This window comes from Pithys albifrons, chromosome 24, assembly GCF_047495875.1.
Source record: "Pithys albifrons albifrons isolate INPA30051 chromosome 24, PitAlb_v1, whole genome shotgun sequence".
Classification (NCBI taxonomy): Eukaryota; Metazoa; Chordata; class Aves; order Passeriformes; family Thamnophilidae; genus Pithys; species Pithys albifrons.
The window spans coordinates 4,052,245-4,079,459 of NC_092481.1; the positions used below are offsets into that span (position 1 = coordinate 4,052,245).

The following is a 27,215-nucleotide window of genomic DNA, read 5'->3' on the forward strand; positions in this document are numbered from 1 at the left end:
CGTGTCTCACCTGGCGCAGGTGAGGCGGGGCCGGACGCCGCTCCCGGCTCGCAGGTAACGCCGGGCGGGGGGACCGGCCTGGCCCCGGCCCCGCCCCGACCGCCGACCCCCGACCCCAAATACACCCCCGCCCCCGCCATCAGCCCCTGCCCCTCTCCCGGCCCCGCCAGCACCGCCCGGCGCTTCCCGGCCCGGCCCGGCCCGGCCCGCCTCGGCTCGGCTCGGCCCGGGGGCCGCGACCGGCACGGGGGGAGGGAGGGACATCGGGACATCATCGCGACATCCATCACACCCGCAGAGCGGGGAGCCCCGCGGCTCCGTCCCCCCGCGCTCCCCGTGCGCCCCGCGCTGCCCCGGCACGGGCACCCCTCGCTCCCCCCCGGGCTGGGGACAGCCCCCCACTGTCTCCGGGGTTCTCAGCCTTGTCCCCTCCCGCTGCTCCGGGACCTTCCCCTCCCTGGCCCCTCGGGGATGCTTTTGAGGCTTTCCCGGGGGGCTGGTGGTGGTCGGAGCTCCCTCGGGTTTTTTCGGGTCTCTCTGGTCCCTGCTGGGGCGGGCTTTGATTTCCAGGGCTGGAAAATTAAGGAGAGGATGCAGTGGGAGCCTGTGCGGGACAGGCCAGGCTGGGATGGGTCTGTTCCTGCTGCCAATCTTCTTCTCTCCCCAAAATCCCCTGTTTGGAGGATGTCGAGGGGCTCAGGGCAGGCAGAGGGGGCTCTGTTTAGTGCCCAGGCAGGTCTCCCCCATTCCTGCTCCTTCATTTGGGCCAAAGTTTGTTTTCCTGCAGTGTGGTGGGGTCCTGGCTGTCAGCTGGAACAGGGGCCATGGGCACAGGGAAGTGTTTGGTGAGAGGCTGTTCCTTGGCCGAGTTGTTTTTATCCCAAATAGTTGAGAGGGAGACTCCAACAGCACAGGGGAAGTGCTGGATCCACCTTACTCTGGGCCAGGATCTCCATCACTGCCTGGAGTCAGCAGAGCAATCAGGAGAACAGGAGCTTTACAAGGCAAATTTCAGCTCCTGGCAAGGCTGCTTAGAAAATTCCATGATGCTTCTGTAGAGTTAAGAGAAGTTGTATCCACGTGTAAGTCCTGAATTCAGGAGGCATTCCCTGGCTTCTGACAACACCAACACGGTTCCTGGAAAACCCAGGTGTTAATTAGGGAGCCTCACAACTTAATTTAGCTTTTTTAACTTCCCAGGGAAATCCCATCCTCTGAACAATGAAGATCTTGGACCCAGGCTAACTCTTAGATGTGCAGACCCTTTGTGAATCCCTCCTTGCTCCTCTGGAGCAGATGCTGAGGCTCTTTGGAGGGACCTTCTCCAGTCTCACACGGTGCCTGTGTGAGGACAGAGGACGTTTCTGATCGTGTGAGTATCACCTGGATGTGGATTTTAGTCTGAGCTTTTGGTTTCAGGCCAGCCCATTGCCTGTCTAGAGAAGCTGCTGGATTGAGGAGCTGTGCCCTGTCTGTGCTCCCAGGGAACTTTTCTGTGTGATCCAGTGGTTGCAGAAACGTGAGCTGGGATGGGGAGGGATGAGCCCAGGACTCTGACAGGTCCCTGCCTCTGACAGGGTCTTTTTCATGCTCTTCCCTCTGTCCAAGATGCTCTGAAATTTCAGGATATCATGTATATTTACACAAGTGAGTGTTGCTGTGCAGGTGTTGGATCCCTCCATGAGGCCTCAGGATGAAGAAAAACATCCTGGCAGTCAGTTCTGTCCTCAGCTCAGCTCAAATATTCTTGGCCTGTTCTTTAATTTTGAGCTGCATTGCAAAGATAATGAAGCAGAGCAAAAAAACTTTGTTGTTCTGAAGGTTAAGCCATCAAAACTCTCCACTGATGCTGAGGCCAGGAAGCTCTGCCTGCTCAGCACTGAAATTGCAGCATCTGGGGCTTTTTATTTAACATGTTGCCCAGGAATGTGCAAAGGGAGCTCCTGGGATGAATTTTTATAAGGTTACAGAGCCAAAATATTCCTGGAAAGCAGTGGTGTGCTGTAACTGTCTGGCTTTCAGTCTGGGCCTGTTCCTTTGTGGGGAAAATGTTACTATTTGTTTAAAAAAACAGGGGAAAAGAGGCAATGCTGTAACAAGGTCAGACAGATTTATTTATTCATGCTTGAGGTGCCCTATAGAAAGTCTATAGTAGAGCAACAAGAACAGTCCTAAAACACTTAAAGTATGGCTGGGCTCTCACTGCTTATTAATTAGCCTAATTAGTATTTAAAAGGACTTCTTGGGGGTGAAAGCAGTGTTAGCCAAGAGGCTTGGAAAGCATGGAGAATTTAGGGGCCCACCACAGCCTGGGATAAAGGCAGCAGGAATAGAATTATTGGAGAGTGACAGCCTTGGCTTTCCTCAGCATTGCCCAGTGCTGAGCTTTCATAATAAAAAGATTAATAACAGGGAGAATTAATGTGCCAAACTCTCATTGTTGGCTCTGTGGAGATAAAATGTGACAGGAAGTGCTGTAAAAACAGTTTACTCCTGTATGCAGACCTGGAGTAGTCGTGTTGGTGCAGTGACAATGAGGAAAGTTGAGCAGAGTCTGCTGTGGGATTTCTGTAGTAGGGCTTGTAAAGGTTTTGCTCCCTTGAGGAGTGATTTGAGACCAACTTGTTGACAAGATCTTTTCCTTAATCCAGATGAAGACATCAGGTTTTCATAGGGAAGTGTTTGACATAACCCAACCTTTGCATGACTGGCAAAAAATCATTAGTGTTAGTAATGCCAGCATTGCTAAATCCCCTAAGTTTAAATAGCACCAAATAATGTGGAGCCTGAATTGGCAGCTTGCATAATGATGGATTGCTTGTCATCTCCTGCTGGGCACAGATGTGTTTTGAAATGGATAAGCGCTGTCAGGGCCCAGCCTAATCCTAAGGAATGCAAGACAAGGGGAAGTTGTTTAAAAAAAGATACTTTCCCTTTGGAGCCTGTTGGGTCCAAGCTCCACCTCTGGCTGTGCTGCTGGGTTGTTGCTCTGGAGCCTGACTCCTCTTCCAGCTGCTTCGAGGAAACCTCTTCTGAAGGTTACAAGGATTTTGGTGTCTTAAAATAATCCTTCTAAAGCACATATTTTCTGATTTGAGCATCTACCAAAAGGAAGCAGCAAAGCTTGAGTAGTGAGAGAACCCCGAAACAGGGGCTGGATTCCCAATCTGTGCCACGAGTGGGAACAGTGTGAGTCCTACTGCGAAACATTCCTGTAAAAACTGGAATGCTGAGGTTGGGAGTCACTGATGTTGACTGTCAGTCCCTGTATGCTGGCGGGGCTGGTGATGAAAGCTCTGACTGAGCCCTCCCTGTTGTGCAGGTGTCCGAGTGCTGAGCCATGGTGGGCCGGAGGACGCGCCTGCCCGGGGACCTGAGCGGCCACTGCCAGCTGAGCCAGCCGTGCCAGGAGGACATGCCCCTGCGGACCCGGGCAGCCAGGGAGGCAGATGTCAGCCTGGAGGTGTTCAGTGGCTCCACACCGGAGATCAAGCCCAGCCGCAGCCGAGCCCAGCAGATGCGGGACAGGAAGGGGCGCAAAGCTGAGCTCAAAGACTCCAACGGCAGAGAGGCAGAGACAATCACCTTTATCTCTGGCACAGCAGAGGCTCCCCCAAGCCAGAGCTTTTGCTGTTCCTCTCTGTCTCAGGCCTGGAATACGTACAAGGCTGTTTTCTGTTGTATAGTGACCTGTGGGGGCTGCTTCCAGGACTGCAGTGTCTGTATCCCCTACCCCGGGCCCGCAGAGACCTCCACTGAGGATGGAAAGAACGGAGACTACAACGGGCGGCTGCCAAACAGCCCCACCAACGCCTCTCCTGCTGAGAAGAACGGGAACCAGATCAAAAAGTCCAGCATGGGCAGCAGTTTCAGCTACCCAGATGTGAAACTGAAGGGCATTCCTGTCTACCAAAACAGGAGCCCCAGCCACCAACTGGAGTCAGATTCCTGCTGCAAGGAGCTGCTGGAGAAGCCCCTCAGGAACAGCATAGAAAAGCCACCACTGCCCAGCAGCCACCGGAGCTCGGAGGAGTATTATTCCTTCCACGAGTCTGATGTGGACATCAGTGAGCTGAATGGCTCCATGTCCAGCAGGCAGATCGACGTCCTGATCTTCAAGAAGCTGACGGAGCTTTTCAGCGTCCACCAGATCGACGAGCTGGCCAAGTGCACCTCAGACACCGTCTTCCTGGAGAAGACCAACAAGATCTCGGACCTCATCAACAGCATAACTCAGGACTACAACCTGGATGAGCAGGATGCTGAGTGCAGGCTGGTCCGAGGCATCATCCGCATCAGCACCCGGAAAAGCAGAGTCCGGCCCCACATTTCCATCCCGGCCAGCCAGAGCCACGAGGAGAAGTCCAGCCGGGGCAACGCGCCCGACAGCGGCAACGAGACGATGCTGGAGTCCATGGTCATCAGCCAGGACGGTACGTGGGGCCCCCTGGGTGTTACTGCCTCAGGAGAGGGTTGTTTTACCAATGCCATGGAGTGGGGTTGAAAGCCATTGTCTGTCCTCGGGATGGGCCTTAGATTGTTTTCTTTGGGAGCACAGATGGATGTAGAACTGGTGTCTGTATGTGTATGTATTTTAATCCATGGAATATATTTCAGGTTTCTGCCTCTCTGATAAATACATCTGCTGCTTAGATGGCCCTCTGTATCTGTATTGCTGCAGAAACTCTCAATTCCTTATTTTGCAAGGCTTAAAATGTACCGATTAATTTGTTTTCCTGGGATGTGTGAGTGGAGGTCCTTGTGGAGACCTCTGCTTCTCACCCTCGCTGTGCTGTGGCTTTTTGGAGTGTATCTTCCCCTGCCAGTGAGGTTCATGCTGAGCAATAGGATGGTTTATGATTCTGCCTTTCCTCTGGACCTCTAAGCAAGGCAGGAAAACTGTGAGTCAAACCGAACTGGTATGACCAGACGAGCTGCTTGTGCCAGGGGATGTCCAGTTACTCAGCTGGCTCTGTCCCATGTGCTACCTGTCTAATGCCACCCTTAGACTATTGTGACTGTCTCCTCAAAGCTGAGACCTCCTCCAGGCAGGAAATATCCCTGCAGAGAGGAGGGAAGGGCCATTCCACAGTGCTGGTGCCTCCTGGTTGTTCCAGAGCTGCTTCCTCCTTACCCGAGCAGCTTGAAGTGCTCGGCCTCCAGAACAGGTTGTAAGAGAGTCTGTTGTTGAAATATCTTGAAAAGCTGGGGGTGGGGGGCAAGGAGACATCCAGGAGTAACAAAGGAAAATGAGTGGGGGCTGTAGTTCCCAGATTAGCTGTTGCTTCCTGATGTTTAAGGACCACCTGGCTCAGTTTACCAGGTCAATGGTGGAAGCAATGGAAGAACCAGACTCAACCTCTGCTGTTCCATGAGGGTGGTGCCTCCTGGAGATCCCCTTGTTCCCTGACAGGGATCCTTGCTGCTGAGTCATCCTTCCCTATCTCAGGCCTTCTTGGTTTTCCTTCCAGACTTGGCGGTGCAGATATCGGAAGAAACACCGGCAGATGTGATGGCCCGGAACATGAGGCGGCACAGCAGCGCAGGTAATGGGCCAGGAGGGGGTCTGGGCTGCAGAGACATCCCAGGGGGAGACCTTGAACACCCCCTGTTTCATGTGCCTCCAGTTTTCACCCTCCATGAAGGCTGAGCTGACCCTGCCCTTTAGATTCCCCTCAGTTCTGGGCTTTGGGAGTGACAGGAGCTCAGAAAGCTCCCTGGGGTGGTGGGTCCTGCTGAGAAGGATTGAAATCCAAGTATGGAGCAATCTCTATCCTGGCACAGGATTTGTCCTGAGGGCTTTCAGTCTCTGTGTGCCTTGACGAGGTTTGGGGCTGCATTTGGGGTGTGACTGCCCAAGGTCACAGCTGGGTGAGACCTGGAGCAGAAGGAACTGTGCAAAAGGGAAGCAGGGGAGAGTGATGGGCTGTCCCCTGAGCTCTGATCCTCCCAAAGAGCAGCCCAGGGCTAAAAGACAAGTTTCCTCCTGCATAATAACAGCCCTGTCCTGGGAGATGGCTACAATACAGGCAGGGTTGTTCCCTGCCCGTGGGCTTGTTGTGGCTTTCTCCTCCCTCATGATACACAAAGCCTTTTGTGGCAGCTCCTTCCCCACCTGCCAGGTGCTCCACTGCTGCGCTTCACCTTGGCTAATGTCACAATCTCTTTTCTTCCCTCTCCAAGGCTCTCCAGCAAGCAGAGATTCCTCTTTCCAAGACACAGAGACTGACTCTTCTGGGGCACCTCTGCTTCAGGTGTATTGTTAAAGGACCCAAGCAGCAGGCAGGCATTCCAGGGCTTTGCTGCAATCACATCCCTCCTCTTCCCATATGGAGTGTGCTTTGCCACCTTTTTTCTTCCCCCTAGTCTACCCTCATCCTTTATTGAAGCCAAATTCCTCCTGCTACCTGAATTTCACTGAATATTTTCATTTCTTTGGACAATGAACATCGAGGAAGAGAACTGTGGAGCTGATGAATCTGGGAGGTGGAATGTGTGCCCAGGGAGGAGAAGATGGACAAGGAAGTATCAGATAATTTGTGCCTCTGTGACTTCTGTGAATCACATTTAGCTCCTACAGCCTCAGTGGCCCAGCCCTGTCCCTGCTTTGAGGATCTGTTGGACAGTTCTTGCTTCCTGGCATTGCCTGAGTTAACTGGGAGAACTGGGTGGTGTCTCTGTGTTGGTGCTGATGCTGAGGCGAGGCTCAGGGGACCCAAATGTCTCTCTAGGGACCCAGATCTCTATTTAAAGTGGCTCGGTTGGTGCCCAAAACCCGAAGGTCCCACCCATGGTGCTTGCAGCAGCCAGATCTGCCTTTCCCTGCTGACCCTTGGTGTCATCTCCTGCTGCCTTGTGAGGAGAAGGTTCAGGTAATGGGGTTCATTTCAATTTTGGCCTCTTGGCATGTCTTGCCAGGGGGTGGGATGGCAGCTCAGCTGCTTCCTTCCCCCACCCTGAGCAGACCGTGGGGATCAGCTCTGCCAGCCTGATGTGAACTCCAGCTGTGAGGAGTTCCCAGGCACACACACTGACCTGTCACTCAGCTCTTCCTCACTCCTCTGCCAAGCCCTCCACGTTTCCCATCACGCTGGGCAAGCCTGGAACTTGGCCTGTGGCAGGTGAAGGAAATTGTTGGTTCATCCCTAACGTTTTGTGGTTAAGAATTGGGCTGTTTGCTAGAAAATCCCTTAAAGTGTTTTGCTTCGAAAGGAAAGGCTCCTCAGAGTGTCTGCAGAGGGTTTGTGAGGCCCTGCTGGTCCTTCCCTTCCCCTCAGCACCTCCTCCTTCCCTTTGCTCCTCTCCACCAGGCAGTGGGAAGCAGGAGATGGGGCACTGGTACCCCCAGGGCACAGTGCCAGGTGGCCTTGAGGGCTGCAGCCCTGCAGCAGGAGGAAGCTGGTTCTGTGGTGTTGCCATTTGGTTGTTTATCAGAAAGTAAACATGTGAAGCCATGGGACTTGTTTATACATTTGGGTGTCCTTGGACATGAATAGAAAACACTTGGTTGGATTTACCAGCCGTAGAATAAACACACCCACTGGTTTTGGGGGAGAGGGAAACCAAAATAGGCTCTGTGCTTTGGTGTGGACCATGTTTTTGTGCCTTAGTTGGACTGGAATGTGCCTTAATTGGACTGAAATGTGCCTTAATTGAATTGAAATGTGCCTTAGTTGAATTGAAATGTGCCTTTATTTCGTGGCCTGTGATTACCCTTCTGAAGGTTGGGTAGGGGGGAAGGATTTAATTCCTCCCATGAGCAGTCAGGCTTATTTTAACAGGCCAAAACCCTTTGAAATGAACACTTCAGTCCCTGTTAGAGCCTGTTTTTATAAAGCCCTGGCTTTTCAGGGTGTGCTTTCAGAACTCAGGGGCATTACTGAGACCACACCTGGAGAGAGAGATTTTGAAAATAAAGGGCAAGACTGAGCCTCGGATTTGGCTTCCCCTCCCTGCTTTGTGTCTAAGGCTGTTGGTTTATGACAAGCCCAGTTTATCCAAGGAGAAGACTTGAAGCAAGGCCAGGCTGGGGCTCCCAGAAGAGCCGTGTGTGGTCACCTCCTCCCCTGCGGATGAACCCGCCTGGTTTCTGCTTCTCAGTGGATTTGTACATTATTATTTGGACAACTTTACTCAAACCTGTGCACTGGGGCTCAGCACAGGTCACACTGACACAGCTCTGTGGGCTGTGCTCTGGAGACGAGGGGTGAGCTGGACTTGCAACGAGCTGGGACAGAGGAAACAGCACATTTTTATTGTTTAGTTTGTGTATGAAGAGTCAATGTGTATGGATTAAGCTTGCAAACAAAAAACCCAACCTCCCCCTCCAAAAAAACCCCAAAAACTCATTAAGAAGATTTTCAACTCAATGGTCCCTGACGCTGGTGCACCTGTGGTGTCTTAGGGGATTCTTTTGCACTCCTTGGCCTTAAATGTTCTGATTTGGTCTTTTTTATAAAGTAAAAGATGTGCTCTTTACCTGTGTTGTGTCTTTTACCTTCCTGTTTGCACCTGTTTGGGAATCCTGGGTGGAAGATGCACAGAGGGTGGCTGATCCCTGCTTTTCCACATGGACAAAGGTATTTTCATCCATTTGACAGCTCTGGGGGGATCATTCCAAGGGCTGAACCCCAGGATGGTGCCTGGATACAAATTAAGGAGCCTCTGGGGACATTCCTGTTGGCATGCAGGGAAACCTGGACCTTCCCTGAGGGGTCATGCTGGAACTGAGCTCTGGAAAACCTGAGCCTGGGGGCAGAATTTCCATCTTGTCCCTGTGATGTCGCCAGGTCTTGGCAGGAATTGCAGGAATTGCTCCGGAGCTGCTGCTGTTCCCTGATGGCTGGGCAGGACCAGCTTGGGAAGGGAGGTGGATTCAGCCTCTGACCCTGTGACTGGAAGGACCAGTTCTGCACTTTGCAATTTCACTACAAAAGCTCAAGATAACCTGCAGAGCTCCTTTCCCTCCCTCCCTGACCTTCCCTCACCCTCCCAGGGCAGAGGACAGTGGGTGTGGGTGGGTTTTCCCCCTGGTGCACAGGACCAACTCCCAGTTGCACCAGAGATGAGTTTCCTGGAAGGATTTCAAAGCCATGAACAGGTAAATGCTGCCTTCTCTTGTCTCTGGAGATGGTTTTGTGCCTGGACCCTCAAACCAGCTGACTGGGGCCCTGTCAGTCCTGTGCTCAGCAGGTCTCCTTTGGAGACTGGTTTCCTTGCTCACATCCCTACCTGGCATGAATCCACATTTTTTGTCTGCAGGAGGTTGTATTTGCTGTCAGTGAAGCTGCCTTGGCTGTTGCTGGGGTGGCTTTTGCTTTGAGCTCTCTTGGTGAGTGTTCCTCTGAGTGATCTGGCACAAAGAGTTGCTTGCCCAGGTGGGGATCTTACAAACCCAGAGCCTTTTCCTGAGCAGGGATGTGCAAACATGCTCTTTCACACAGGCACTTCCTCCTGGGAGCCTGACTCAACACCTGTCTTTTCCTGAAGACATTGTTAGGTTTTATTGGGCTCGGTTTGGCCAGGAAGAGTCTGCAGAGACTCCCACTGTGTGGGTCCTTGCCTTGCCCTGTAGTACAGTGACCTCAGGGATCCATGTACTGCCCAGTGGTTCCCTGGGATTGGGTTAAGGGAGCACAGGAACTCTGCAGGGAATGGCTGCAGGAGTGTTAAAGAAATGCCTCTTCCCCATCCACACTCTGAACTGCTGAATTATTTATTTCAGTGGGGCTTAGATGTTAGAAAGCAGATGGATGGACTCTAATTCCTCACAGCCTGGGGTCCTCAGAGGGGCTGAGGTTCCTCCTAAAACTATGCAGCAACTTTAAATACTCACTGCCTGTTCCCCTCCTTGGGGTTTTGCTGTTCCATTGCTCTTCCCAAAGCAGTCTTGCAGTCTGGGATATTTCCCAAATGGTCTGAGCTGCAGCAGTCATTAATAAAAGCTAAGCTGCTAGAAAGATAAAAAAAAAAGGCTGGGGAAAAGTTATACCCTGTGGAAAACCCTGGAGAGCCCATGTACCTGCAAGGTTCGGCTTTTAAAGGGGACCAGGGGAGGAACCATGGGCAAGCAGGTGAGGAGCTTGGGATGTGGCAGCTCCAGGTGGTGGCAGCACCAAAACAGCTTCTCCAGGTGCCCTGGCACAGGTGAGGAAAGACAAGGAGGACCTTTATCACTTGGCACCCTCCACCAGGGCCATTCCTGGTCTGCTGGTGCTCAGGCAGGGAAATGTGCCAGGAGGGAGGACAAGGATGTGTTTGTAGGGTTTGGATCCCAGTGTTCCTCGTGGTGCTCAGCATTTCCCTGCTCCATGCTCTCCAGCAATTCAGACTAAGGTGGGGCTTTGCATTCTTTAAGCCACTTGAGCATTGTCAGAGTTTGGTTTATTCCACGAGAACCTGCCTTTGGAAGCAAAAGGGTGCTCCTGATTCACCTTGGCCTGGGGGAAGTCGGTGGCAGCAGGGTGTTTGCAGAGGACAAGGCCATCAGGAGAAAACACCTTCTGTTCCGCTGGCCCCAAGGGTTGAAGTCCAGGGATAGCACTGGGATCAACTGTGGTTCACAAACACGGCCCGGACATTCACCTCCTTCTCCCAGGGCTGTTTGCCTTCTCCTTTTATCTCCCTGAAAGGCCAAATGACGCTCCTTCACCACAAAAACTCTTCCCTGGGGGTTCCTGTGACTGCCTTTTCTCTGTTTTCTCTCAGCTGCCTCCTGCGAGTGACACCACCCAGATCCCAGTGCCAGCTGGAACCAGAAAATTTGGGATTTTCAGTTATTACTCCCAACTCTGGCACCCCTGAGGACAGAACAGCCCCAGAATTTTGGGGAGCTCTGGGCTTGGAACAGGCATCAAACACTGCCCCCACCCTGATGCCAGATCCAGGCAGCTGCCAACCACCAGGAAAAAGTGGGCTTGGGTGGATGGATACAGGGCTGAGGAGGAAACAGGGAAATAACAAAGCTACAGGTTGGGCTTGGGGTGGTGCCCCAGCTCTGCTGGTTTATGACTGCCCTGGTGCCTGCCCGTGCTTGTCCCTTAGGAGGGGCTGTGGCTGGATGCGGATCCTGCTGCAGGTGCAGAGCCCAGCCCTGCTCCTCCATCCCCAGCACCTCCAGGGAGCAGCAGCAGCAGTGCCCTCACAGAGCTGAGAACGGGGGGAAACTCATCACACAGCCCAGGACAGCTCAGCCCTTCCAGCTCACCTGCCCCGTGCCCCAGGGCTCAGTGCAGACACCAGCAGGCAGTTCATTCCGGGGCTAAAACCTTCAAATCCAACATGGCCTGGCTTTTTTATGGAAAGGGAAGAGCCTGTTCTTTTATCAGGCCAAAGCACAGAGAGGCAGATGTGAGCAGGGTGATCTGTAGGACACAGAGGTGGGAGGATCCAGAGCAGAGCACTCCAGAGGCAGCTGCTCTGACCCCAGTCCTTGCTAATCCTCAAGGTCATGCTCAGCTGGGTAGGCGCTGCTTTTTCACTCCAAGAGCCTCTCAGACTGTGAGACTTATTGCATAGTGTTCTATTGCTCAAAATAATAACCCCCACCACACCAGGTGCAGTGCCAGGCTGGACTTTGCCCGAGCAGGATTTGTGCCCACTCCCTTGGGGAGGAGGTGGAACAGTTTCCAGGAGGCAGAAAAAGAACCACAGCGGCAGGATCTGGGGTAGCCTGAACTGACAGAGCCCAGGATTTCATGAAACCCTCCTTGTTAGCCAGTCATAAAGGACACCTGGGGCAAGGGTGGCTTCCTGGTGTGCTCATGTGCTGCTACACAGAGCCTGGAGCAACGAGCCTTGGTCAGCCCCGAGGGTTTAAGGTGGGAATGGGGTTCAGCAGCACTCCTGAAGAGACATGCAGCTCCCACTGCCTCTTCCCGAGGCAGGGACAGACAATCAGTGCTGAGCAGGGAGCCTGAGACCTGGGGGGTATCACAGGCAGCTGCAGAGAGCACAACCCCAGCCCTTCCCAGCAGCCACCCAGGCAGGGCCTCCTCCCAGCTCCTCCCACCTGAATCCCGAATTCCTTCTGCAGGAGAAATCACACACTGCCTGGAAATATTCCACATTTTTTCCTTTATGTTGCACTGCAGTTTTAACAGACATGAACATGCAGAGTGATGCCACCCAGCAGCAGGAGTTCAGCACGGCCCCTCAGCCATCAGCAGGGAGAGAGGCCCGTGGAAAAGAGGCAGGAGACACACTCCCAGCAGGAACAGCACCCCCAAAGCCCCCCCACATCCTCTCCTGCCCACACCACAGACTCTCCAGCCTTTCCTTGCTGTAGGACAGCAGGTTGACCTCTCCAGCTGTGCTGGGAGCCCTGGAGTGCTCCAGCTGTCCCACTTCTGGCAAGAGCAGAAGTAGCAGCAAGGAGAAGCAGAGTCTGTCTCTGCTGCAATAGCTGTGGTTTCAATCTGCTGTTTTCCTTTCCCAAGGAGGCAGAAGGAGAATTATTTTACAGAATAAACTGAGCCTTGTTTTCACAGGAGAGCAGGAGGGAGTAAAACTCAGGAGGTACCTGTGCCAAACTGAGCTGGCAAAGAGCAGACGAGCAGCTCTGAAGAGCCCAAGGAAGCAAAGCAGGACATTAAGGATATATCCCAAAAACCTCTCAGGTCTGGCTCTCCCAGCCCTAACACCCTTTTTTAGCTCTAACCCCTCCTTCTCTCCTCACTGCCCTTTGGGAATTGTGGCAGATGGCTCTGGCTGGAGCTGCTGTGGCTGCTCTGTGGCCCTGCCCTGCTCCCCACAGGGCACTGAGGGTGACTCCACAGAGCTGCCCCCACAGCAAGCTCGGGTGGGGATGCTGAAGTTTTACTTGCCCAAGGTGAGGAATATCCAACTATACATATCCTGCTCCATTCAACTGACTGAAAGAGAGGGGGGAGAAGGGGAGGGCTCAGTTGAATTTAGCCTTTGAAAAGTCCATTTCTGGATGCTGTTCCATGAACCTGCAAGGGAAGCAGACAAGAGTTTAGGTGAGTCAGCAGGAACCAGAACAGCCCTGTTTGGGGAGGGAAGGATTTCTGCTCTGCCCTCACACCCTCCACAGCAGGGAATGTTCTGCTGAGCTCTTTGGGACACACTCCCTGGACTACAAACACCTTTTCCTCGGGTCAGTGGTAGCAGCATTCCTGCCATCCTACCAGGTCAGCAAGTCCAGACACATGAGAGTTATTAACTATCAAACACACACCCTGGAACTCTTCCCTCTCAGACGGACACGTGGCAGCCACGACACTGACTGTGGGGCAGAGGGGAGATTATGAGGGCAGATTAGATTTGAAATCGAGCTTGAGCTTTACTGGGGACGTGGGGAACATCTCCAGGGCTCTGACAGTGGAAACTCATGGAGGACGTGACAAGAGACATCTGGTTTCATACCACATGCAACCTGCAGTCTCAGCAGAGACCTCTAAAGATTATCCTGTTCCAAACCCCTGCAATGGGCAGGAACATCTACCAAGGATTATTTGGACTCGGGTTGCCACATCAGAAAGTTTTGAGAGCAATGCACTGTGCTTTAGGAGTGTCAAGGAGTGATTTCTGCACACAGAAGCTGCTCTGCTCTTTTCTCCAAGGGATACAACATATCCCACTCACGGGGAGGATCCACACACAAAGGGCAAGCAAGGGCAGACCTTGCTCTCCTCCGTGTTCCCATCTCAGGGTTTTCACTTCCCATTTCCAGGGAAATCCGTGCTGTGAGGATAATGTCCTTGTTTGGCAGCCAGGAGAGCTCCACTGGCAGAGAACAGCACCCATCTGGGTGTCACAGAGTCTACTTTGGCCTGAACAAAGTCTAAACTTCCTCTCCATCCTCTGACAGCCAATCTGTGCAGCAGCCAAACTTCCAGAGCACCAAACAAGTGGCCTTGCCAAGGAGGTGGAGCTGCTGGGAGCAGAGCTACCTCCCAGTGCACTAATGCAGCAGGCACTAAGGAAGGCTGGTCTCTGCTCTAGTCACACCCCACAGTGAAGCTTCTGGCACTACAGATAAAGCCAAGGGAAAAAAGGAGTCAGGTCAGCTACACTAACCCTCCTTCCATGCAGAGATAAGATGTGGGTCTGCTCTTGCTGAAGAAGCTGAGTGACCCAGAATTGCCTCCACGCCTTCCCAAACGACCTTGGGAGCCCCAGGAGTCATTTCCCTGCCACGATGCCTTTCTGCCTAACAGGGCAATAAAGCCATAAGTGGCCTGGGGACAGCTCCTGGTGGCAAGTGGCAGGGAGGGGTGATTAGCTGGGCTACTGAGGGAGATTAGACACCAATCGAGACCATGTTAAAGTTCAGCAGAGATGGCACCTCCAGTCCAAAATGTGCTTTCTGGACTTGAAATCTGCACATTAGGACAATTCCAGAGCTAGGCTAGTCCCAGAATTTCCCATTAGGCTTTCTACCCCCACAGGCTTTTACAGACACCAGTGGTTGGCCAATAATTCAGTGACTATGCAGATGTGAGCACAGGTGGGACTGAAGGCCAACCTGCTTTCTCCTCACATCTTTGTGCCAAAGAGGAAGAGAAGAAGGGCCTGGGAAGGCAAAACCCCACAGAATAATGAGGTGTACCCACTTTTTCAAAATGTCTTGCTTCTTCTGTTCATCAGACGTGGGCAGGCCCATGGATTTCTGTCGCTGGTCATACATCATTTTCTCCACCATGCTGCGAGTTTCACTGTCCAGGTCTGACAACTGTGAAAACAGGATCAAAATTAGAACAACTTGGCTCAAGAGAGCCCATTTCTGACAAGGCTCCACCCCATAAAACAGAGTTCTTACCTTTGAGTTCTCTGGATTAATTTTCTTGGTGTTGATCTCTGGGTCGGTGGAGACCAGTTTGTTCCACCATTCCATCTTATTGATCTGAAGGGTGAAGAAGCACAAACAGTTTATTTTTCTTGGACTTGCTCTAGGAATTTTAAGTCTCAGTCACAGGAAAAAGCTGCTGAAATCAAATTTTATTTGACAGTTTTCTAAGTATCACTAAAATCTGAATAGGGGTAAAGTGTCCTGCTTTTATTTCAAACTATTTAGACTTAATAGGCTTAATTTTCACAACTGGGGGATCTGGGAGAATGTCAGATGTCCCATTTGGCATGACATAAATGGGATTAAAATCACCTGGAGGGCCTCAGAAGGGAGGGAATAAGGGACCCTGGATTTTTGTGTCACTAACAGATGTCAAAATGTGCCACCAATCCACTAAGAGACAACATTAAAATGATTGATTTCCTTCCAGCTTTTCCTGAACTGCTGAGAAATCCACTGGAGATCTTGGATTATCCTGAAATTAGGTTGAAGACAGGGGAAACTTGCAAAATCCCACTCACAATGACACTGTGCCAAGGATAACCAGTGGCTCTGTTTTATCTGACAAAGCCCAGGGGTCTCACTCTATTTCCCCTGGGGAGGGGCAGCCAAGCCTGAATCCCCCCCAATCCATCCCTTTACCTTCTCCAGGTGCACAGTGACTGTTTTCCCATCCTCAATGAGCCAGGAGCTCTCCTCCACCTTCACCTCATTGAAGAGCTCCCCATCAATGACAGCAGGGTGGCCCTTCAGGCCGACCTTGAGGCGGCGCCTCTGGACATCCACCACCACGTCCTTCCCCTTCAGCCTGAAGTTCACCTTGAAGGGGATGGCCAGCTGGAGCAGACAAAGAGCAGATTTGAGGCACTGAAGTCTCTCCTTACCCTCCTGTGCTACTTTTCAAAGAGTTTCTGCCTTGGTTTCACTGGAGACAGAGCACAAACTACTGTCCTTGAGGTACTGAGTGAGCAGGAGGTGAAAGGACACAATGGGATATAAAAACAAAAGCAGATTTCAATGTCTGGTTAAACAAGCCAAAATTTGGCAAACTACAGCTTTTCTGGGAGAGCTTTCATGGGGAGAGGCTGAGGGAGCTGGGGGTGTTCAGCCTGGAGAAGAGGAGGCTCAGAGGTGACCTGAGCACTGTCTGGAACTGCCTGAAGGGAAGTTCTGGCCAGGTGGGGGTTGGTCTCTTCTCCCAGGCACTCAGCAATAGGACAAGGGGGCACGATGGGCTCAAGCTCTGCCAGGGCAAATTGAAGTTGGAGAGCAGAAAGAAATTCTTTGCAGAGAGAGTGCTCAGGCACTGGAATGGGCTGCCCAGAGAGGGGGTGGATTCCCCATCCCTGGAGGTTTTTCAACTGAGCTTGGCCGTGGCACTGAGTGCCATGATCTGGTAAAGGGACTGGAGTTGGACCAAGGGTTGGACTTGATGATCTTGGAGGTCTTTTCCAGCCCAATCCATTCTATGATTTATTCAGTTACCAGGCTCTAGAAGTTCTGCTGTAAAGTACAACTAACAAATTTCCACAGGACACTGAGCACAGGGAATTGGCTCCTCCACTCTTACCAGCACCTGGTCTTATTCCCCATCTCACATTCTTCAGATCCCAGAACTAAAGTACCACTTACATCCAATTCTGAAAGAGTCTGTGTCCACCTATAATTTGGAAGGTCAGCTCCATTGCCAGAGTTGGGTTTAAGTTTTCCTTTATCCTTCTCATCTTCCTCTTCATCCTCTGATCCCTACGAAATTCAAGAGTAAAGAAAGAAGCTTTTCCAGTTCTCATTTACCTTTCACTTGGAACAACAGATCTTGGGTTTATAAGAATTTCAGGTCATGTGTTTGTATTTAATATCCACATAAACTTAACCCAGAAATTAACAGAAGTTTGTGTTAAAGCATGATTGTAAGAAAAAAGCCAAAAAAAAAAAAAGGCAAATTGTATTGAAACCTTTGGCATCTCAGTGTGTATTTTTAAAGAAAGTCAGATTAGACATCCCCTCACACTCACAAGAGTTCTTAGGATTGTCCAGAAACTTATTCCTCAGCCTAAAGCCAGGCTGGGCAGGGCTTGGAGCAGCCTGGTCTAGTGGAAGGTGTCCCTGCCCATGGCAAGGAGGTAGCACTGGGTGGTCTTTAATGTCCCTCCCAACCCAAACCATTCTGTGGCTCTAAAATACATTCCCCAGGTGAGTTTTACCTGTTTGTTAGAATCTGACTCAGCTTCATCCTCCGAGGGTTTCACTGGGACATTGTTGACCTGTCCTTGTGCCTCTTTCTTCTGTTTAAAAAGAGAAGGAACATGCTCAGACAAGTGACTTGGTGTCCCTTCCTCATCTGGCACTAGGTGGCCTCAGCCTCTGGGAACTGCATCCAAGCCTTTGAAAACAGGGAATTTTCAGTCCCGAGAAAAGTCCCAGGAAAGAGGCACTGCCAAGGGGAAGATTCCCTTTGTCCTCACACTTCAAGGAGTGCAAAGGAGCCATTTGAACCCATTTTAACACCTGGCAATGCTCTCACCTGGTCGATTTCGAGCTGCAGCCTTTCTGCTTCCTCATCTGTGAGCTCCTTAATCCTTGGCTCGTTTGCTTCCTGCTTTTCCTTGGCCAGTTTGGCGGCACGTTCGGCCTTCTCGCGCCGCTCGGCCTCTTGACGGGCCTTCTTCTCCTTCCTCTCCTTCTGAGCCAGTTTGTTGTGGTGGTTGAAAGCATCTGTGATCAGCTGAAAGAAAGGAACACGGGCCAAAGGGTTTAAAAACATCACCAATTTCAAACCCAAATGGAGCCAACTCGGTCTACTGAGGAGCTCATCTGACAGATGACTCAGATTTTGTGAGTTCTCCCTTTGACTGAAAACCTGGAGATTTTTCAATTCAAAAGGAGAGAAGGAAAAAAGAGGGAAAAAGAGAAATTTTAAAAATATATTTAAGGAATCATAAAATATTTAAATGTAGTTCTTCCTTACACAGGGAGTGTATTTCCATGGAGATAACACAGCAAGAAAAATTCTCCATTTGTTTTGTCCTTTGTGCAATTCCAGCAGGACATGCAGATGGCCCAGCCCAGCCATCTGACAGCCACTCCACACATGCAGGACAGCTGGGAGCACAGAGACTGGATCCAAGTTATTTTACCCACTTCTGACCTTTCCCACACCTGGGCTTTTCAAAGAATCACAGAATCATAGAATCCACAGCCTGTGTGTGTTTTATAGAATCATAGAATGGATTGAGTTGGAAAAGACCTCCGAGATCATCAAGTCCAACCCTTGGTCCAACTCCAGTCCCTTTACCAGATCATGGCACTCAGTGCCACGGCCAGTCTCAGGTTAAAAACCTGCAGGGATGGGGAATCCACCCCCTCTCTGGGCAGCCCATTCCAATGCCTGAGCACTCTCTCTGCAAAGAATTTTTTTCTGCTCTCCAACTTCAATTTCCCCTGGCAGAGCTTGAGCCCATCGTGCCCCCTTGTCCTATTGCTGAGTGCCTGGGAAAAGAGACCAACCCCCACCTGGTTGGAACTTCCCCAGACGGAGCTTCAGTGCCACAATCAAGAGGAGAAACGCTTAAAACCCCCATGAGTCTTACACTGGAGGGGCAAGTTCCTCCATAAATCTTTTGTCCCTTGAGTCTCCAAAGGTTGTTGTGACTGTGAGAGGCAAAATCTCAAGGTCTGTGGTGCCAATGGCCTCGTGCTCAGCAGGAAGGCTGAGTACACAGGCAGGGAGCCAGAGCAATTGCCCCACGCCGATAAAGCCAGCGGGGCTGTGCAGGGCAGCACGTATGGGAGCTGTGTGTGAGCTGTGTGTGTGAGGTGTGTGTGTGTGAGGTGTGTGTGAGCTGTGTGTGAGCTGTGTGTGAGCTGTGTGTGTGAGCTGTGTGTGAGGTGTGTGTGAGGTGTGTGTGAGCTGTGTGTGAGCTGTGTGTGAGCTGTGTGTGTGTGAGCTTTATGTGAGGTGTGTGTGAGGTGTGTGTGAGCTGTGTGTGTGAGGTGTGTGTGAGCTGTGTGTGTGTGCTGTGTGTGTGAGCTGTGTGTGTGAGCTGTGTGTGTGAGGTGTGTGTGAGGTGTGTGTGAGCTGTGTGTGAGCTGTGTGTGTGAGCTGTGTGTGTGAGCCGTGTGTGAGCTGTGTGTGTGAGCCGTGTGTGTGAGCTGTGTGTGTGTGTGAGCTGTGTGTGAGCTGTGTGTGAGCTGTGTGTGTGAGGTGTGTGTGAGCTGTGTGTGTGAGCTGTGTGTGTGAGCTGTGTGTGTGAGCTGTGTGTGAGGTGTGTGTGAGCTGTGTGTGTGAGCTGTGTGTGTGAGCTGTGTGTGAGCTGTGTGTGTGAGCTGTGTGTGAGGTGTGTGTGAGGTGTGTGTGAGCTGTGTGTGTGAGCTGTGTGTGTGAGCTGTGTGTGTGAGCTGTGTGTGAGCTGTGTGTGAGCTGTGTGTGAGGTGTGTGTGAGCTGTGTGTGAGGTGTGTGTGAGCTGTGTGTGAGCTGTGTGTGTGAGCTGTGTGTGAGGTGTGTGTGAGCTGTGTGTGTGTGAGGTGTGTGTGAGGTGTGTGTGAGCTGTGTGTGAGCTGTGTGTGTGAGCTGTGTGTGAGCTGTGTGTGAGGTGTGTGTGAGGTGTGTGTGAGCTGTGTGTGAGCTGTGTGTGAGCTGTGTGTGAGCTGTGTGTGTGAGCTGTGTGTGAGCTGTGTGTGTGAGCTGTGTGTGAGGTGTGTGTGAGCTGTGTGTGTGAGCTGTGTGTGTGAGCTGTGTGTGTGAGCTGTGTGTGTGAGCTGTGTGTGTGAGCTGTGTGTGAGGTGTGTGTGAGCAGTGTGTGTGAGCTGTGTGTGTGAGCTGTGTGTGAGCTGTGTGAGGTGTGTGTGAGCTGTGTGTGAGGTGTGTGTGAGGTGTGTGTGAGGTGTGTGTGAGCTGTGTGTGAGCTGTGTGTGAGCAGTGTGTATGAGCAGTGTGTGTGAGGTGTGTGTGAGCTGTGTGTGTGAGCTGTGTGTGTGAGCTGTGTGTGAGGTGTGTGTGAGGTGTGTGTGAGCTGTGTGTGTGAGCTGTGTGTGTGAGCTGTGTGTGTGAGCTGTGTGTGAGGTGTGTGTGAGCTGTGTGTGTGAGCTGTGTGTGAGCTGTGTGTGAGCTGTGTGTGAGCTGTGTGTGAGGTGTGTGTGTGAGCTGTATGAGCTGTAGGTGAGCTGTAGGTGAGCTGTATTTGAGCTGAAACCTGCCCCAGAAATCACACAGGAGCATCCTGAGAATGGAATCAGAGGGGGGAGATTTATTTATGCACATGCCAGAAGGCTTTTCCAAGCATCTTTATTGAGTATTTGTGCTTTGTTTTAAAGAGGGAAGCAGGATTTGTTTACATGGTGTCTCCTGGGATACAGAATCCAAGATGTGTCTCCCAGGATCTGTTCCCAACACCAACATGATCCTTGGTCAGAGACTATTTACACTTGTGGGTGTCACACCCCACCCGCACCCCAAGAGCTGCTGAAATGGCACCCCAAAAACACAGTGACCTTCCCACACTCTCATTTTTCATGCCAAAGGGTGAGCAGGGCTGGGGAAGCAGCTTCCTCCATTTTTGTTGTGGTTTCTATGGAGTCAGAGCCCTTTTCCAGGAGGCCATAAAGCATTTTGGCAGATGCCACCCAGAGACATGAACACTTCTCTTTCACAGGCACAGATTTGGCCAGGACAGCAGCCAGGACATGCCAAAGCACAGCCAGTGCTCACCTCTGAAATGCCACTCAGAGTTTCACTCTCTGGGAACACACAGTCCCCAGGAATTTGGGGAGATTTGCTCTCTAATGTAAGAAAAATGACAGGTGGGTTCATCTTTCTTACTCTGATAAAATCACAGGATGATTTAGGTTGGAAGGGACCTTAAAGATCATCCAGTTCTATCCCCTGCCATGGGCAAGGACACCTTCCACTGGACCAGGCTGCTCAGAGCTCCATCCAACCTGGCCTTGGGCACTTCCAGGGATGGGACATCCTCCTTCCCACCCCCTGCCTCAGCTTTGCCACCTTAGAGACTGGACAGAGGATGTCACATCCTGTCTAAGCAACCAAGAGCTGCCCTAACACATCCAACTGGTGGAGTTCCAGCAGTCCAGCATGGGGAGCAGCTGCTACACTGGTAAGTGTAAGAAGGAAACATTCAGGAGGCCACTTTGTGTTTGAATGCTCTTATTTCCCTGCTCAGTTTTTCAGCTTTGAAGCAGGACAGGTGATGATGCCCAGGCTGCCCAAGGCTCCCCAGAGCCCTCACTCCATCCAGGCTCTCCTGAGCCAAAGCTCAGCATGTGCAGAGACATGAACTTTGTGCTTTCTCTGAGGTGAACAAACAAGGTAACCAGAGGTTATCAGCACCCTGGTGTGTCACCGTTAAGTCAGTGTGTCTGCCAGAGCTGCTTTCCAAACAAGCCTTTGGCCAGAGTCTGGCAGAGGAGCTGGCACCACCTGAGCAGGCAATGGTGTGTTCCCCTCCTCTGAGAGGGGCAGCTCCTTGTTTCCTTTTCCTCACAAAGGAGCATCTCCTTGTTAACCATCCTCTCTGCTGAGAGGGGCAGGTCTTTGTTTCCTTCCTCTCCTCTGAGGGGAGCAGCTCCTTGTTACCTTTCTCCCTTCAGAAAGGAGCAGCTCCTTGTTTCCTTTCTTCCTTCCTACCCTCAGAGAGGGGCATCTCCTTGTTTCTTCTTCCCCTCAGAGAGAAGCAGTTCCTTCTTTCCTTCCTCCCCTCAGAGACGAACAGTTCCTTGTTTCCTTCCTCACCTCTGAGAGAAGCAGCTCTTTATTACCTTCTTCTTCTTCTTCTCTGAGAGGAGCATCTCTTTGTTTCCTTCCTCCCCTCAGAGAGGAACAGTTCCTTGTTTCCTTCCTTCCCTCAGAAGCAGTTCCTTATTTCCTTCCTCACCTCTGAGAGAAGCAGCAATTTATTACCTTCTTCTTCTTCTTCTCTGAGAGGAGCATCAGTTTGTTTCCTTCCTCCTCTCAGAAAGGAGCATTTCCTTGTCTTTTCCTCTCATAAAGCAGCATTTCCTTGTTTTTCCTCCCCTCAGAAAGGAGCATTTCCTTGTTTTTTCCTCCCCTCAGAAAGGAGCCCCTCCTTGTTTCCCTCCTTCTGGAGGCCTCAAATGCACCCAAATTCCCACAGTTTCAGGCAGGGAAGACTTAGCATGACACAGACACAGGTGGGATGGAAACTAAAAGGCTTAAAAAAGCTTCAGGATTTATATTTTACCTTCTCTGCTACTCCATCTTCTCCCCCAGTGAAGAAATCTGTCTTCCTCCTCAGGAAGCTGAAGAAGGTGTTCACAAGCTGGTGGAAAGGAAAGAAGGAGTGAGAGCAGGTCACACCAAGCCACCCCTGCCTCTGGATCAGCCCTCACCCTCTGCCCTCCCTGCCTGTGGCTGGGCCAGGATCACCCTGGAATCAACCCCTGGAGAAAACACTCCATTGTGGAGACCCAGCTCTTGAATTCCCACTTTCCAGAAGAGGCATTTCTGTGGTTTGCATGGAAGGGCAGCACTTTATCCTCAGGTCCTGCTCCAGCAGCCCAGGGCAGGAATTTGGGCAGGGATTTACACACATATATCCCACATTTCACTTCTTTTGCACAACTAAAAGTGCAAACTCTTTATTTTTACCCCATAACCACCAGCTGCCTGCCAGGGACCACCCACGAGTGAACAGTTCCCAACCAACCCCAGGGGATCCCACATTCCCCTTGAACTTGGAAGATCTTTTATTTCCCACGAAATAAAACACCCTGTGGGTGTTTCAACCAGTGGTTTAAGTACAGCACGAGGGGCTGGTTTGGGACTGGGGTTTTTTAAACTACTTGTGAGCAGGATGTGAGTGGGATGTTCCCACACTCCCAGCCCCGCTGCCGGGCAGCACCCGGAGCTCGGAGCCCCCCGTGAGGCGGATCCCGGGGGGATCTGTGAGGAGCGTCAGCAGAGTCCCGAGCACGAGGAGGGGGAGCCACGGCCACGTTAACGGTCGGGACCTGAAGTTCACGGTCGGGCCCCACTTCAGGTCCCCGGGGGGCGGCGGGTGCGCTGGGAAAGCGCAGTGAGGGGCTCCATGCTCGGCAATCCCGAGGGAATGCTCCGGGAACACCGGAGGCCCCGGGACCGGGAGTGTGAGGCCCCTCATTACCACCACACTAATTAACTACCAGGGCTGGCGCTGCCCTGGACTCCCGTAGCAGCGCACGTGCCTCCCGTGCCCCACGTGCCGGGGCGGGATCCGGGAAGGCCGGGCCGCCCCACCGCCACCTCCGGTTCGCTCCTCCCGGTCCTGCCCCGCCGTCCCGCCCCCATCGCCCGGTCCCGGCGGCGCTACCTCGCGCACGCCGCCCTGGTGCTGCTGGGCCATGGCGAGCAGCATCCCGTCGAAACGATCCTCCTGCTCCGCCGCCTCCTCCGCGCTCAGCCCCATCGCGCCGCCGCCGCCGCCACACCGGGCCCCGCCGGAACCGGAACCGGCGCCCACGGAAACCCGCGCGCCTCTCCCACCGCCCAATCCCAGCGCTCTCCTTCGCCGATCTCCTTCTGGATTGGTCGATGGAGCTGTCAATCCGCCCCCGCTCTGCGAGGATTGGTGGGGGCCGCTGTCGATCTGGTGGAAGGGGCGGGGCGCGAGGCGCGGCGTGGTTGCTATGGCGACGCTGATGGCGGGCTCGGGAAGGGAAGGCCGCGAACTCCGGGGTGGAAAAAGGGAATGCCGGGCCTTGCTGGGACCCCCCGGCACCGGCCTGGGCAGCGGCCCCGGCTCTGGCAGCCGCCCGGCTCCCCCCGCTCCTCTGGCCCCGGGGTCCAACGTGAGCCCTGAAGGGGAAATGGAGGGGGAGGTTCTTCCTCATCCTCATCCCTCATGAGATTCCCCCCCAGGTATCCTCATGCTGCCCCCAGCCCTTGGAAATGCAGGATTAGGCGCTCCCGCTTTCCTGCCTCGTTTTCTCCTGTCAATGGGTAAAAATACTTGGCAATTTAATGTGAAAATCATGGAATTGTAAAGGGTGGAAAGGCCCTCTGAGTGCATCAAATCCAACCATTCCCCCAGCACGGCCACCACTGACCATGTCCCCCAGTGCCACATCCACAGGGATGTTAAATCCCTCCAGAGATGGGAACTCCACTCCTGTGCCAGGGCTGGACAGCCCTTTCCAGATGAAATTTTCCCAATATCCCCCCTGCCCCTGCCCTGGCACATCCTGAGGCTGTTCCCTCTCCTCCTGTCCCTGTTCCTGGAGCAGAGCCCGACCCTCCCATGTCCCCCATCCTGGCAGGGATTGCAGAGCCAGAAGGTCCCCCCTGAGCCTCCTTTTCTCCATGCTGAGCCCCCCCAGCTCCCTCAGCCTCTCCTGCTGCTCCAGACCCTTCCCAGCTCCATTCCCTTCCCTGGACACCTCCAGCCCCTCAATGTCCCTCCTGCACTGAACTGGACATGGCACTGGAGGTGCCCCAGCAGTGCCAGCACGGGGACAATCCCTGCCCTGCTGCTGTGGCCACACCATGCTGGGACAGCCCAGGAGCCATTGGCCTTCTTGCCCACCAGGACACACATCAACCCCTGCCAACCACCACCCCCAAGCCATTTTCCACTGGGAAAATGTGGGAATTTTGCCTTTTTTTCCTCTCTCGTTCTGCCAACGGGGCCTTCTGCCCTTCCCCAGCCGAGAGACACAACCCATGGCCCGTCACAGTTCAGCAGGTTCCTCTTCCCCCACCACAACAAGAGCCTGCAGAGCAAGGCCAGGCAAACAGCTGCTGATAACAGACTTCCAGGTTACTCTTCCCAAGGCCGGCGCCGTTGGACGCCGGGAGCAGACGAGTGCCCCGTGTTTGTCTGTGAACCTGCTGGCAGCAACACCTGCCCCCTGGCAGCCCCGGGGCCTTGGTGCCATGGTACAGCCTGGGGTAATGACCCTGTTTATCCTGTTTGGGTAATCCTGATAAGGCCCAACCCGCCGTGCCCGGAGATTCATTGAGAAAACGGCCGTTGACGCCGCGCCGGGAACTCGTTTGCCCTGGCGGGGTTGGGTGGGTGGTTATTTTTTAATGAGGGAGGCTTAATCAGGGCGGTCAAGGCCTTGGAGGGGTGTCTCACTGGTGACCCAGCCTTATAAGAGCTGGCTGGGACAGCCACGGGCTGGCAGAGCTCACAGGACAGACACTTGGCAAGGGATTTCTACGTCTCTCTCCCACCAGGAGAGTTTTTCTGAGGATCTGGCTCAGCTGTGAGCACACATGGAGTGTGAGAGGTGCCAGTGCCACGGCGAGGACAAGCACCCTGCCATCCTCTACACCCTGCTCAGCCAGAACCAGCCCCCCGGGCGGGCCCGGCAGCGCTGCCTGTGCCACCAGCGCCGCACCGTGCGGCTCCGCACGCCCCACGCCACCTGCCAGGCAGCCTCTGCCGTGCTGCTCAAAACCATCAGCTTCATGAAAAACCTCCCCTCCTTCCACCAGCTGCCACGGGAGGATCAGCTCCTGCTGCTGGACAGCTGCTGGGTGCCCCTGTTCCTGCTGGGGCTGGTGCAGGAGATGGTGACCTTCGAGGTGATGGAGGCCCCGGCCCCCAGCATGCTCAAGAAGATCCTCCTCAGCGGCCAAAGCAAAGGGCAGGAGCCTGAGAGGACACAGCCCACACTGGCTGCAGTGCAGCGGCTGCAGTGCTGCCTCAACACCTTCTGGAGCCTGGATCTGAGCCCCAAGGAATATGCCTACCTGAAGGGAGCCATCCTCTTCAATCCAGGTGAGTGTCAGCCCCTCGTGGCTCTGTCAGACAGTGCTGGCACCTGAACACAAAATCACAGGATCACTAAAAGTGGGAAAACCTCCAAGATCATCAAGTCCAACCTGAGATCACCCCCTTGTCAACTAGACCAGAGCACTGAGTGGCACCCACGTTCCTTGAACACCTCCAGGGATGGGGACTCCACCACCTCCCTGGGCAAACACAGACCTCTGGACTTGGAGATGCTCAGAGATGGGCAGTGTGAGATCAGAGAGGGCTGGTCACTTTTTCCCTAACTCTGGTCATTCCCAAATGCACTGGGAATTGGTGGGGGGGAGTGTCAAAGGTAGTGGTAAAAGCCAGAGACCCTTGCCTGCCCTGCAGACAATAAATCCCAGGTTCCCTTAATTTCAAAGCATGATTTTCCCAGTTAACTGCTTTTCCTCCCTCAAACAGCATCCCTGGAATAGCTACATCTCAGTAGCCCTGTGTACATCCCATTAGTGTGCCCTGCTGGGAAATGGGGAAAGGTGGGAATGGGTGAAACCTGGGGCTGTTTTCCATCCTTCTTCACCACCATCTTCCCCTCCTCTCCCTCACAGACATCCCTGGGCTGAGGGCTGCCCTCCACATCCAGAGCCTGCAGCGGGAGGCCCAGCGAGCTCTGCAGGAGCTGCTGCAGCCACTGCACCCCGAGGACCAGGGACGCCTTTCCCACATTTTGGTGGTTGCCTCCACCTTAAAATCCATCCCCCCTGCCCTCATCACGGATCTCTTCTTCCGGCCCATCATCGGCGACGCCGACATCGTGGAGCTGCTGGTGGAGATGCTCTACGAGGCCTCGGGGCTGTGCGTGCCCTGCTGAGCACCCCGGGGTGCTCCCCACGCCTTGCCAGGATCCTGGAGCAGGGATTCAGTGGGAGAAGCACTCTGGACTCTTTGGGAACTGTGTGTGTTTCATCAGGGCTGAGGCTGGAGCATCCACGGAGGAACAGCTCCGGCTCAGCAGATGTTTCCAGCAGCTCCTGCTGGGCTCCCTTCCATGGAGTGTGTGGGGTTTCCTTCCCTGTTCCCCCTTCCCACCCACCTGTGAGCTCTGGTAGAGCTTGATCCCAGTTTTTCCTCACTGAATCCTGCTGAGATCACTGTGCATTTTGCTGTTAACTCCGAGCAGGGAGGGTTGTGCTCAGCTGACAGCTCCATCCTGTGGTGTTTGGTGGCCTCAGTGGGATCACCATGGCAAACACCATGGAATTAGGTCTGGCTCTGCCTGTTGTGCTTGAAATCTTGGAAACACTCAGGAAATACTTCAGGGAAAAAGCCAGAGTGTTAAATCCTACAGGGTGTGCAGACTCACCCTCTTTCCCTTAGATTCAATCTGTCCTCCATAATTCCATGAAATACAACAGGACTAAGAGCACCTAAAGCTGCTGCTCCTCATTTTGGGGTCTGGGCTCACCTGTTGGTGTGATAAGTGGACCCTGAACCAGGAATGCCGTGGGAATGAGCAGAGCTGGTTTAGTGGTCAACCCAAACATCCCTCCCTGGAGTCAGAGCCAGGTGCACACCTGGGGAACTCGGCACTCCTGCCTTCAGCAGGTGAGGTGTCAGTGTTTTATAAGTGAACATTCGTGTGGTTTGTATATAAGATGCAATAAATTATTTTTTTAATAAAGAGTTT

At 53.0% G+C, this 27,215-nt stretch overlaps 3 protein-coding genes across 3 annotated transcripts; 2 read left to right on the top strand and 1 right to left on the bottom strand.

Moving 5' to 3' along the window:
* KDF1 (keratinocyte differentiation factor 1) lies at nucleotides 1–8,478 on the top strand. Its single transcript, XM_071576642.1, has 5 exons — nucleotides 1–54; nucleotides 1,201–1,372; nucleotides 3,323–4,433; nucleotides 5,472–5,546; nucleotides 6,184–8,478. The coding sequence occupies exons 3-5, from the start codon at nucleotides 3,341–3,343 to the stop codon at nucleotides 6,264–6,266; spliced, it is 1,251 nt and encodes a 416-aa protein (XP_071432743.1). The 5' UTR covers nucleotides 1–54; nucleotides 1,201–1,372; nucleotides 3,323–3,340; the 3' UTR covers nucleotides 6,267–8,478.
* A 3,580-nt stretch (nucleotides 8,479–12,058) lies between these two features.
* On the bottom strand, nucleotides 12,059–23,287 carry NUDC (nuclear distribution C, dynein complex regulator). Its single transcript, XM_071576931.1, has 9 exons — nucleotides 23,138–23,287; nucleotides 22,031–22,108; nucleotides 17,337–17,537; nucleotides 17,017–17,097; nucleotides 16,445–16,558; nucleotides 15,455–15,649; nucleotides 14,783–14,866; nucleotides 14,577–14,695; nucleotides 12,059–12,953 (listed from the first exon to the last, which is right to left on the bottom strand). Exons 1-9 carry the CDS (start codon nucleotides 23,231–23,233, stop codon nucleotides 12,902–12,904), a joined length of 1,020 nt encoding a protein of 339 aa, XP_071433032.1. The 5' UTR covers nucleotides 23,234–23,287; the 3' UTR covers nucleotides 12,059–12,901.
* Nucleotides 23,288–24,971: 1,684 nt separating this feature from the next.
* Nucleotides 24,972–27,203, top strand: NR0B2 (nuclear receptor subfamily 0 group B member 2). Its single transcript, XM_071576784.1, has 2 exons — nucleotides 24,972–25,552; nucleotides 26,137–27,203. Exons 1-2 carry the CDS (start codon nucleotides 25,045–25,047, stop codon nucleotides 26,397–26,399), a joined length of 771 nt encoding a protein of 256 aa, XP_071432885.1. The 5' UTR covers nucleotides 24,972–25,044; the 3' UTR covers nucleotides 26,400–27,203.
* The last annotated feature ends 12 nt before the right edge of the window (nucleotides 27,204–27,215 follow it).

What these genes read in the sequence shown, in the direction of transcription:
- KDF1 (XM_071576642.1), top strand. Translation starts at nt 3,341, where the DNA reads ATGGTGGGCCGGAGGACGCGCCTGCCCGGGGACCTGAGCGGCCACTGC. An exon ending in CATGGTCATCAGCCAGGACG is followed by an intron (nt 4,434 to 5,471) that starts GTACGTGGGGCC and finishes TTTTCCTTCCAG; the next exon opens with ACTTGGCGGTGCAGATATCG. An exon ending in GAGGCGGCACAGCAGCGCAG is followed by an intron (nt 5,547 to 6,183) that starts GTAATGGGCCAG and finishes TCCCTCTCCAAG; the next exon opens with GCTCTCCAGCAAGCAGAGAT.
- NR0B2 (XM_071576784.1), top strand. Translation starts at nt 25,045, where the DNA reads ATGGAGTGTGAGAGGTGCCAGTGCCACGGCGAGGACAAGCACCCTGCC. An exon ending in AGCCATCCTCTTCAATCCAG is followed by an intron (nt 25,553 to 26,136) that starts GTGAGTGTCAGC and finishes TCTCCCTCACAG; the next exon opens with ACATCCCTGGGCTGAGGGCT.
- NUDC (XM_071576931.1), bottom strand. Translation starts at nt 23,233, where the DNA reads ATGGGGCTGAGCGCGGAGGAGGCGGCGGAGCAGGAGGATCGTTTCGAC. An exon ending in TGCAGCTCGAAATCGACCAG is followed by an intron (nt 17,098 to 17,336) that starts GTGAGAGCATTG and finishes CTTTTTAAACAG; the next exon opens with AAGAAAGAGGCACAAGGACA. An exon ending in AGACTCTTTCAGAATTGGAT is followed by an intron (nt 15,650 to 16,444) that starts GTAAGTGGTACT and finishes TGTCTGCTCCAG; the next exon opens with CTGGCCATCCCCTTCAAGGT.